The sequence below is a fragment of the Ceratotherium simum genome, chromosome 3, assembly GCF_057802395.1.
Source record: "Ceratotherium simum simum isolate JZ-2026a chromosome 3, ASM5780239v1, whole genome shotgun sequence".
NCBI classification, from domain to species: Eukaryota; Metazoa; Chordata; class Mammalia; order Perissodactyla; family Rhinocerotidae; genus Ceratotherium; species Ceratotherium simum.
The window spans coordinates 89,404,186-89,415,758 of record NC_141902.1 but is presented as its reverse complement, the minus strand read 5'-3'; the positions used below and the strand labels follow the sequence as shown (position 1 = coordinate 89,415,758).

The 11,573-nt window shown below is 48.8% G+C and overlaps 1 protein-coding gene across 6 annotated transcripts in view; it reads right to left on the bottom strand.

Moving 5' to 3' along the window:
* Positions 1-288: 288 nt before the first annotated feature.
* Positions 289-11,573, bottom strand: part of AKAP13 (A-kinase anchoring protein 13) — a 346,896-nt gene continuing 335,611 nt past the window's right edge. For all 6 annotated transcript variants that reach the window (XM_087428907.1, XM_087428903.1, XM_087428904.1 and 3 more), the window contains 4 exons: positions 8,991-9,041; positions 7,841-8,284; positions 5,951-6,284; positions 289-5,116 (listed from right to left, as the gene is read on the bottom strand). In XM_087428907.1, coding sequence (XP_087285033.1) covers positions 5,067-5,116; positions 5,951-6,284; positions 7,841-8,284; positions 8,991-9,041 — 879 coding nt within the window. In that variant the 3' untranslated portion in view covers positions 289-5,066. The remainder of the gene's footprint in view (positions 5,117-5,950; positions 6,285-7,840; positions 8,285-8,990; positions 9,042-11,573) is intronic.

Here is an 11,573-nt window from a genome sequence, read left to right as displayed (position 1 = left end):
ATCTATAGCAAAGGACATTTTTTGCCGCATTGATTTAGTTGGAAATAGTTTTGACCTCGGCACCCTCGGGTTTGGGGTCCGGCTCCAGGAAAGAGGGAGGAGTACCCCGGGAGCTGCTCAGCGCTCCAGGACTCTCCTCCTGGTTCCTGTTCCCAGTGCAGAATTAAGGCTGCGCTGGGAAGAAGCCAGCCGGGAGCTGGGGAGGGCACACCCCTTTACCAGGAACCCGGAGGATCTTGGGATTCTCTCCAGGAAGCCCACCAGGACAGGAGTACATCACAGCCACAATCAAGACTTAAAGGACATTTATTTTTTTGAAAGGGTCGAGGGGGACTTTACAAGAGTCTGAAGCTGATAACTAGAAAGGAAGATAAATAAAATACAGAGCCAGTATGTTGTGGCAAAACTCCAAAAAACACACTGAAAAAAATCTTTACAGTTTAAAACTGCTTTACTTTATACATAATTACAAATTAATATACAGCATCTGGGTTTTAACCCCTTTTTATTTAATAGACTTTAGCACAGAAATGTTCATATAGCATTTGAAAATAACAAATGAAAGCAGAGGTACAAGCGTATGGAAATTACCCTCCTGCACAACCTGGTGTCTCCCGCGCACGCGCCCTCCGTGGGGTGAGTGACACACGGGAAACCCCAGGCGAAACCGTCACCACGGGCAAGCTGGCCGCGCGGTCCCTGTCGGTGCTCTCCGCGGCCCATCCTGTCAGGCGGCTGCAAAGGTGGGAGTTGAAGCGGGTGAAGCCCTGGGGTGAACAGAGGACGGGGAGGCCAGCGCCCCGGGTCGCAGCAGTGAGGAGCCCCCAGCACAGGCCGGGCTCAGCCTGGGGTCTGGGGCGGGTCGTCATGGTCTGTGGCCGGAGAGACTTTAGCCAGTCAGGTCTGCCTGTCTTTAAACCTTAGCAAGATGGAGAAATAATTCAAGGCCTGTCAATCTTCTGACAAATTAAATTAGATGAGTACATGGAGAGAAGCCTTTGTTGTTTTCTCTTCCTTTTTTTTTCTTTTCCTTTTTTGGCAGCATTAAAATACTTCTCATTTTAAAACCTGGCCAGCAGGCAGTGGATTCCAAAGCTCTGGTTACTTAGGAATGTTATGCTACATTGCAAGAAAAATGAAGAACCAAACCAAAACAGAGTCTCTGCCCGCTCCCTGTCTCTGAGGATGAATCAGAGCAACAGCACCGGGCTGGGACCGACCTCAGGACCTTGGGCGTGTGTGTGTCCAAACGGCCGTGCTGACAGAAGGCCAGGCACATGTCTTTCAGCCACAGCTCCCGTTTCATCTGAGGGTTACTGCTGGGCTTGCACACTCCAAGGGCGTCCAAGCATGGGGGGTTGGTACCATTTTGCAGTGTTTGAGTCCCCTCCAGGACACCCTCTTTATGGCCACTGAAGCCCCCTCCCCAGGACTCTCTCTCTAAAGCCCTCCCAGGGCTGAGCTGTCCTCTGGGCACAGTGGCCACCCATCAAGAGTGGAGTAAACTGCAGCTCCAATGCAAATACCACACCCTGGGGAAGAAAGGACTGGCTCTGGAAAAGAACCTCAGAGACAACAGGAGGAAATACAAAGCACTTCTGTGAACAGCAACTTCTGATCAAGTTCTGGCCTCTAAGGTTCTGGTTCTACCTTTTATTTAAGGTGGATCCCATTTCATTAACCCCGACACACTAACACCCATCCCCCCAAAAAAGGTACAACAAACCCTACAGATCCTAAAAATTTGTGCTCGCAACTACTAATACTATGGGCTTGGGAAGACAATAGGTAAGGGAGAAAATGAGCAAGGGACAACTTTTAGTGGTATTACCCTGAGACATAAGAGGAAAAAAGGTAAGATTCGTACCTTTTCAAAAAAAATCTTGATAAGGATTTCTTCCCCACAGAGAGCTCTCATGGGGGTAGAGGATGGAATGTTGGCAAAGAGTGAATTATGGCAATTTGCAGGTTTTTAATCCTCTCCATTTTCAAAGAAGAACACAGTTAACATAGCTGATTGTCTCAAAATTGAAGCCAACCGATGAAAGCATTTAAAGTGCACATGTCACCCAGATGGGCTGACAACTACTGAGATGATATAATTTTTGAGAGAAGATGTAACCTCCTTCCAGGAAATTCACTAGATTCTGGAAATCTGGGGACTCTGGATGGTGTCTCCATCTGTCCCCCAAAACTTAAAACACAAAGTCAGGGATCTGATTTCTTGAGCTTGATGGAGAAGCCTGGCTTCCTAGCATGGGAACACTACGGGGAAGTGAATCAGTCACCCTAAAAGACAACCCCTTCTCATAGGAAAGAAACCCAGACAGGGCTGCAGACTCAGCAGCCAGAGCAGTTCTTAAGGTCAGAAGCCAAAGCCCAAGCAGCAACAATCCCAGGTGGCTTCCCAGGCCCCACAAGAAATCCCCAAGCTCAGTGTCCAAGGGCGAGACGGCACAGGCAGGAAAAGCCCGAGTCTTGGTAAGCGGCGCTCTTCGGCACACAGACTCGACTCCGGGCAAAGCTGGGCGGCTGGGACCAAGGCAGGAGATGACCTTCTGATTCTCTGATTCTGCACTTGTCCAATCGGAACCTGACCAAATTATTTTAAGTTAGTGGGGTGGGCAGAGGTGAAATTTCTACTATTAAAAACTAGCACTAAAACAACCAAAGCAACGTAAACATCACAGCTAGCTCGGAGTAAAAGACACTTTAAAACTGAAAAGCTGTGCCGCAAGGTAGAGAGACTCAGCGTGCACCGAGCTTTGTGAAGAGCGTACGTGAGTGCAAACCTCACCAGCACTGAGCCCTTCTCCTCTCAGCCCAGAGACCAGGGTGGCCTGGCCTCCCTCGACACAGAGGGAGAAGAACGCAGGTCTCCATTCTCCAGCACCCTGCCTTTCTAGCAGACCACTTCTCTGTGGGACATGGAGCCACAGAAGGAACTCCAGCAAGTGACAAGGACAGAGAGCTGAGCTGCATGCAGATCTGAGGAAAACCAGGACAGCATGGCCATACCTTGGAGCTGCACGGATTGGTGGAGGGAAGCAAATGACCTTTTTGCTGCTTAGGGTCTTTAGGGGCCACATCGTGGTTCAATAGAACATCAGCTGGTTGTGTTCTCAGTCTATTTCTGAAGGGTAAGAAATCTCCATGACAAACACAGGCAAATGTAGCTCACAGGTGGCACGTTTCTTAACTCTCAGGCAAGGAAGAAGACAGCCCTTGATCAAAGGATGACGTGGGGTGGGAGGAGGGAAGGAGACGGACCCCGTCCCCAACACTTAATTCTCTTCTGGGCCTTCAAGGCACTTGGACAGACGCTGAGAAGCAAGCAGGGCTGGCTGCTACTCCCTTCCTGCCCTGACACAGAGCTGAAACCGTTGGGCTTGTACGTTCACCCTTACGACACACACACACACACACACACACAATAAATAAAACAAATCTAAGCTAAAAATTTTAAACCAGACCTCTTTCAAATAAACTGAAAGATAAATATCTCCATCGGCAAGGCCAGCTTGCCCTTCATCAACAAGCACCAAGTTACAGATTCGTTTTTTTAAAAAAGTATGTTCAAAGACCCATGCTCCTGAGGGGAAAAGAGCAGGAATCAAAGGCCACAGGTAAAGCACAGAATGTTCCAGGGTCTCCCCTCGGGGAGTAACAAGTGCGGCAGGCGTACGGGCCTCAGAGGGAAACACCGCCAAGGGACTGTCCTGCACCTGCCAGCTGCTGACAAGCCTCGAGCAAACACTGATCACAACACGGTGGGAAAAGGAAGAGAGAATAAAAAGAAAACACAGGCAGCATCTGTGGTATCTTCAAGGGGTAGAGTATAATAACCAACAACCTTTAGATTGAAAAAACTTTTTAAGAAATCAAATTTTGCCAAGGCCTCCTGACAGAATGAGAGCTCTCCCGAGCCACACCTGGGCCCGCTCTTGCGTCTGTACTGGTGGCAACCACCATGTAGGGGCTTACCACCTTCCCCTGCACCTAGTTCTCGCCAGCTGTCCTAGGTAGGGGAGGGGACAACCTCGTGCAGGAGAAGCAGGCAGCCCCAGTGGTGGAGCACCCACAGGGCCATCCCACCCAGCAGTGAGGGCCAGGCAGAAGCAGCTTCCCTTGGGAGCCACGTGAGGTCTCAGGAACACTCCAGAAGGCCACGGCCACTTCTGGTTGGTGACAATCAGAAAGTGTCACACCACAGGGGTGATGGCAAGGAGGCCTCTCTACTTCACCTGCACCCAGAACATGTGGGCAAACATCTTGGAAAGCCAGTATATGATTTTCCTGGATTCGATGATGAAATTAGATACTTTTTTTTTTAGCGATTGAAACACCAAAATCAAGGTGGTACAGATCACATGCTTGTTAAACACATCAAGCCTTCTCTTAACTGGTTTTCACAAATGTTTGCCATCCCTTCTAAAATGAAATGAGAAATGCATGCAAAGAGAGGTGAGGTGTGCGCAGGTGGGTTTACAGGGAGACAGCCTCGAAGGACAGTGGGTGGGGCCCCGAGCACCCACGTGCTACCTGAGCAGTGCCAGGCCACGCCCCTGGCTCCCAGTTAAGCTGACCAGGTGTCTGGTACATAATTCTGGCGTACCCCACGTGTGTATGCAGATGGGCTACTGTACATGTACACACATAAAGTCCAAACTATCTGCTGTTTGAATTTTGGTTGTGTTCCCCCAAATAAAAGGCAGTCAGAGTTTCAGATCTCATTTGGAAACACTCTTTCGGCCTTTAGGAATTCCTGACATGTCCAAAACCGTTGCCTGGACTTCTGGGGCCACTACTTTCAGGGTAACATCCCCAGTAGGGCCGGCCCCAACCCACGAGTCACTGGCAGTCACCAATCCTGGGCCTTTTTCCCCACCCTGACACTCAAGACCATTTGTTCCTCTGGTCCAGGACCTGGGGCAGCATGGGAGGACCGGACGCTGAAGAGCTCGGGTGTCCAATGGAAGAGAGTGAGCACACAGGAACAGCAGGAGGGGTGGGGCCGTTAACCACTGGCCAGGACGGGAGGCAGTTGCCTCAGCAGAGGAAAGGGGTCAGCAGAAGATCTCTTCACCCTCTGCAGGTACTTCCGATGCAGGGCCCTCTGGAAAACGGGAAACCAAGAAGGAAAAAGAAATTCAGAAAAAATTGCTCTTTCCATTGAACTTCCCTTCCTCCCCAAACACGAGTCTCCTGGGATGCAGGAGGACAGCTGGGGCCAGTGGGCAGTCAACTCCCTGCACACCAGGTTCCCTAACTGATGCAGTAAATGAGGTCTGCAGTGACAGCCTTCACGACCTGCTGCTCCTCTAACTTCACAGAAGCACCAGACTTTGTACTTACAAATAGGCTGGAAAAAGAAATTTCTCTGTAACCTCCCACATAGACGGGAGAGAGCAATCCCAATGACAAGGGACAGAAGGATTCGCGGACAAAGTGGGGCCTGAACTGAGAGCCTCATTCAGTGTAACTGACCCACAAGCTGTGACGGCAGGCACATCACTCAGTCTCTCTGGTTCATGTCACCTACTTCACAGTCACTTTGAGGATTAAATCAGATCTCGGAAAACGCTCACCAAGTACCAGTTACTATTACCCATTACTGGACTAGGCCTTAGAAAGGCAGGAAGACTAATTGCTTCATCGAGGTGAGTTTCAGTTCCTCGGTTGGACAATAAATGCCTGAAAAACGAAACCTGCACTATTTTGCATGCATGTGCGCACAGTGGGCTCTTACACGCTCGTTAAGGAGTGCTCTCAGTGTAAGTTCCAACGGTCCTTGGCGGTCACAGCAAGTCAGTGTGGTGAAAAGCATGACAGTTCAGCTTTTCCGCACCTGGAGGGCATCCTTCTATTAACCCTCCCACGCCGCGACAATCTGCGGCTCTGCAGGACCCAGCGACACATGGCCGCAGGGAGACCCGGCTGTGGCACTCACCACCAGGCTGCAAGCGGCCCCCTTTGTTCTTCTTTTTCTTCTCCTTCTTCTCCTTCGGCTTCGCTAACCCAAAGAGGCGGGTGGAGCTGGAGCTGGACACTGGGGTCTGGCTCTGACCCTCTGCTACTTTGCTCGTCTGGCTGGTGGAACTCAGTATATGAAAAGGCCCCTTATCTTTGTGTGTCCGAGAGATGTTGTTCCTTTTTGGGGACACTGAGAGTTCAGAGTCCAAGGACCCTGCTTTGGCTATGGAAGGTGCAGGCGGCAAGGGGGACTCCTCAGGACTGGGAAAGAAGGATGGGATCCTCAGCAGCTTGCTGTGTTGATGCGAAACCTGCACATGTTCAAGAGAAGGGGTTTTAACCTCGAGGCCTGCAGCATCCCCGGTGCCCACTCCATGACCTCTGGCTGAGATCCACTGGGTGGTCAGCCCGGATACACCCCCTTCCTTGGACTCTGTTATAACAACTCTTTGTAAAAAGATTCAGAACTTCTCAGGTTCATTTACTGCTCCTCCAAAGAGTATCTATGAAAGTGTTAAAAATATTGCCTTTGACACCATTAATATTTTTATCACACGCACTTAACGTCTGCATCATCAAGAACTTGAGAAAAGAACTCCCCTTCCCTGAGGACACAAGGAGAGCTGCTTCTCTGAAGACTGATTTACACAGGGATGTAGATAATTATTTCAGGGCTAAGAGATTATAGAAGCCAATTCAGGTTAGAGGGCTTATACCAAGATCCTAGTCAAAGGTTAAACCAAAGATAGAGAGAAAGATAAGATAATCGGTCTAATCTGTGCCCTCTCTGTGCCCTGGAGCCTTCCTTGTGGAAGTCCCGCTGATTGTATTGGGTGGGGGTGGAATCCATCCTTGTGTCATAAAAAGCAAAGCAGAGCCATTTGCTGCTCCCCATCACACATTTGAACACCTCTGCAGGAAGCTAAACTGCCTCCCTCTGGAAGATGACAGTTTAATTTTCTTTCATGGTCCAAGGTCAATTAGTCAAACAAATGGCAACATGATATGAATATCAACAGACACGCGAGATCTGTGTCACCCGAGCTTTCCATCTGCCGCAGGTGTCCGTGTTGCCGAATAACCACAGAATATTACCGACATAAACTTGGAGTCAGTGTGGTGAAAAACTGAAAGCCTTCCCATGTAAGTAAGCAGCTACAGAAAAGGAAAAGTTTCGTCAACAGTAGCAAGACAAACCAGGAATCAAGCAGGGCCCAGATGTCTGAACATCTCCGGGCATGATCATCACCTCTCCACAGAAGAGTGGCCGCCTCCCATCCGTTTGCTGCGATGGGCTCTTCCCTGTCACTGACGCCCACTGACCCCACCACGTAGGTTCTTTCGGTGAGTCGTGCATCAGCGCCACTTACTGCTGCTGCCTAGCGACCACAGGCACCGCATGCTCTGGTGGTCCTTTATCCTTGGTGTGTCTCCCCCACTGGGCTACAAGTCCCTTTAGGTGGGGCCATTCGATTTCTTATGTGGCACAGAGCAGAGAGGCTGCTCCCGAAATCCTGCACGGCTGACCCCTAGCCTCTCGACACACTGCGGCTACTCCAGCCTCAGCCCATGATGGCTCAGGGAAGTGCCAGTCAGCTCCAAGTGTCCATGAACTTCCCTGCCCCAAACCCCAGCATTTCCACTCTCCTCATCAACCTCTTAGAAATGCAAAAAGGAGAAGACTACTCACTTCCTCACCTGCTCCCTTTTAGTGTAAAAGGATTCTGTAAAAACAGCCTTTACATCTCGGCTCACTTCCTTCTGGTGCTCAGTACACAGAGGGCTCTTCCCTGAGTCAGTGGTCACTGCCTCGCTGCGACAGTGGGAGGCCCGGTAAAGCCCCCCCTCCACCCCCGGCTGCCCTTACCTGACAGCCCTCCCGCTCCATCTGCCTCTGGTGCTCCGCCTCTCGTTTCAGCTGCTCCTGCTCTCTCTCGAGCTGCTTCTGGGCCGTGCGCAGCCTCTCCAGGTCAGACTGGTAGGCGCCCTTCTTCTGCTGGAGCTCGTCCCGGTCCCTTTCTAAGTCCTGCTGCCCCCGCTGCACCTCCTCCTCCCGCTGGGCCAGCCGGGCCTCGCGCTCCTGCAGCGCCCTCTCGCGGGCCTCCCACTCGCGCTCCCGCCGGCGCTTCTCCTCCAGGTGCTGTGCCTGCTGCTTCTGCAGGTTGGCCAGGTCCTGGCGCTGCTTCTCCAGGCTGCGCTGCTTCTCCTGCTCGATGAGGGAGCTGGGGCGGGACAGGCTCCGCGTGAGCGCCCTCTCGGTCAGCATCAGCTTCTGGTCCTCAATGTAGCTGTCCTGCTGCAACACCACACCCTGAGGGAGACACAGAGGGGGAGAGAGATGCAACACTGCTTCCAGGACCCGGCCCCCCTACCCAGGGGCACTGGTCACTATGACAGACTACAGCTCTCCCCTCATTTTTAAGCTGAGGGGAGAAACGCTCCAGGATAACCCCTGCAGTTATATAGGAATATCAAGGGTGCAGGAACTCTCAGTTTTTTGTTAAACTTGGTCACAGGCTATTGACATTGCCTGGCGTGGGGAGTGTGTGTATTCTGGAGGTGGGAAGAGGTAGCTATTGGATTGCTTAGATCTTCAAGAAAGGAAGTGAGCAGAATTTAAGGATAATTCCCAGGAAGTACTAAATAGCAGCTGTTTTGGGAGGGCCACCCTATCCAAATACCACACAGAGATATGAAACATGGAAACTTAGAATCATAAGAAATCCTTTCTGGATTGAAATGACCTCTTATGTGAATGTTAGCACCTGTGTCTTTGTGCATGGCTGTCAACAGTGCCCACGGCCTACCATCTGCCCATCAATTGTAGTCTCAGGCCAATGACACTCTAGCCACTGCGTCTTGTAACCTTTCTCATCATGACAGCCTGTCTTCCCTGGACTGAGGACCCCATTTACGCATGAGCAACCTGCAAACCTCACAGATCTAGGCCAACAATATCCTCTTTATTGTTTTTCTGGAAACCAGTAAGTGAAGGGATGACAGAGAAAGGCACGTACCTGCAAGGTGCTGAGGAGTTCATGGAGATGAACGACGCTCTGGACGACCTGCTGTGAGAGGAGCACAATGGAAACGTCACCTCAGGACAGTCTCAGAACCCATCATGCCACAGGCCACCTGACAGGACGGCCCCCTTAACACACACGAGGTGCCTGTACTTGGGTGAAATATTTCCAAACTGAAAGCACCAGAGAGAAGCAGCAGGTACCAGTGCCCAAGAAAAACAAAACAAGATCAAACAACAAAACTACCGCGTGTGCAAGAGGGACATCAGCACAATTTAAAGCGTATTCTAAGCTCCCGGTATTTAAAATCACTGGCACAAACAGGCAAACAGACCAACATAAGAGGACAGAATGCGCAGAAGCAAACTACAGGGATTTAGGACATGATATAGGTAGCATTTCTAAACCGATGGGGAAGGAAAAAACATTCAATGAATTGTTCTGAGAAAATTGGCTAAATCTTTGGAAAAAATTAAGTTGGGATCCTGGCTCTCACAAAAAACATTCAAACAGATAAAATGTTAAGTGTAACAAAAGAACCATAAAAGAGCTACAAGTAAATATGAGAATGTTTCCTGATCCTGAAATAGGAAAGGCTTTTCAAAGACAGAAGCAATGGAAGAAACCACACTCACATCTTTAACTTTCACTATGTAAAATATAAAATAAAACGGCAAAGGACAACCTGAACAGAAAATCAAACGGAAAAATCTTTGATTTAAAAGGGCTCTCATAGATCAATAAGAAAAATGAAGTACCCTAGTAGAAAAACAGGCAAGGAACACAAACCAGCAGTTTACAAAAGAAGAAATACAAATGGCCAACTATATAATATATTAAAAATGATTCAACCTTATTTGAAATCAAATAAATAAATACCACTTGAACTTATCGAACCAACAAAACATCAATTAAAAATGGTAATTCCCAACGTTGGTGAAGAGAGATGCGAATGGATACTGTTATGCTGAGGGCAGGGATAAACTCTGCATAGCCGTTCTTCTAGAGAGCAGTTCGGCATGTTGAGGAAATAATCAATGTGTGTACGACGATGCTCCTGGCTGCATCATTTATTTTTATTTATTTTTTTTGTGAGGAGGATCAGCCCTGAGCTAATATCCATGCTAATCCTCCTCTTTTTGCTGAGGAAGACCGGCTCTGAGCTAAAATCTATTGCCAATCCTCCTCCTTTTTTTTTCCCCAAAGCCCCAGTAGATAGTTGGACGTCATAGTTGCACATCCTTCTAATTGTTCTATGTGGGACGTGGCCTCAGCATGGCCGGATAAGCGGTGCATCGGTGCACGCCCGGGATCCGAACCCGGGCCGCCAGTAGCAGAGCGCACGCACTTAACCGTTGCTAAGCCACAGGGCCGGCCTTTTTTGTTCGTTTGTTGGTTTTGGTGAGGAAGATTGGCCCTGAGCTAACATCCATGCCCATCTTCCTCTACTTTATATGGGACGCCGCCACAGCATGGGACAAGCAGTGCATTTGTGCACGCCTGGGATCCCAACCTGCGAATCCCAGGCCGCTTAAGCAGAGCACGCGCACTTAACCGCTTGCGCCACTGGGCCGGCCCCTTGGCTGCATCATTTAAAAAGCAAAAAAGTAGAGAAAGAATTAACCACTGGAAAGACTAAATAAATTATGGTGGACAACACTGTAATATACAGCTGTTAAATAGCATGTTTGTACAAATGCCCCTGGGGAAATGCTTCTAATGAGTGTAAAGAGAAAAAAAAGCAGGATATAAAGCTCCAGAAAGTATTGATATGAACTGTATAAAACTATTCACACTCACACAAACTTAGACACGTAAGAAGAGGCTGGAAACACAAACACCAAACACTTAACAGTAGTTATTTCTCAGTGGTGGGATTATGTTTACTTATTTTTTTCTTTTTTACATTATTGGACATTTTTCAATTTTCTACCATGAACATGTATTCCTTTCATAATACTTAAAACACAAAAAACTTAATCATCAGGCTTAGCTCTTCTGAGAATACTTTTACCCCTCATTTAAGTTTATTCTTAATAAACAGAGAGAGAGAAGTCACAGAAGACCGGCTGACTGGCTGAGCACCCACGGTGTATAATCCAGTGTGTAACCTGTGCTGGAAACGCCTGAGGAACACTGCTCTCGTACTGTTTCTTACTGACTCTTCTCACTACACATAAGGGAAATTCAAATATAAATTTCACCAAATGGACAAATCGACTAAGAGCTAAATTTCCAGCCACAGATACAGACAGCAGTGGTCTGTGTGAGGGCAGGCTTATTTCACTTAAGGACAAATACGCCGAAGGGGATTCCTTCCGGATACCACAGTATTTAGACTTCCATGCCAACAAAGAGAAAACAATATCCTTCTGGGTTTGAGAGGAAAAAACAAAAGATTCTCTTAATTTAAAATTTCAAAACAAAGCTCCTCAGGGATTTAAGATGTTATGTTAAAAGCAAGAAGCAAGACAAAGAACATCCTGAGAGGGACACCCTAAAAAGCCACTACCCCGAGTCTGCTGACACACACAGTCTCAGGCTCAAAGTCAAGCAAGTGTGGAGATGGCAGGAACC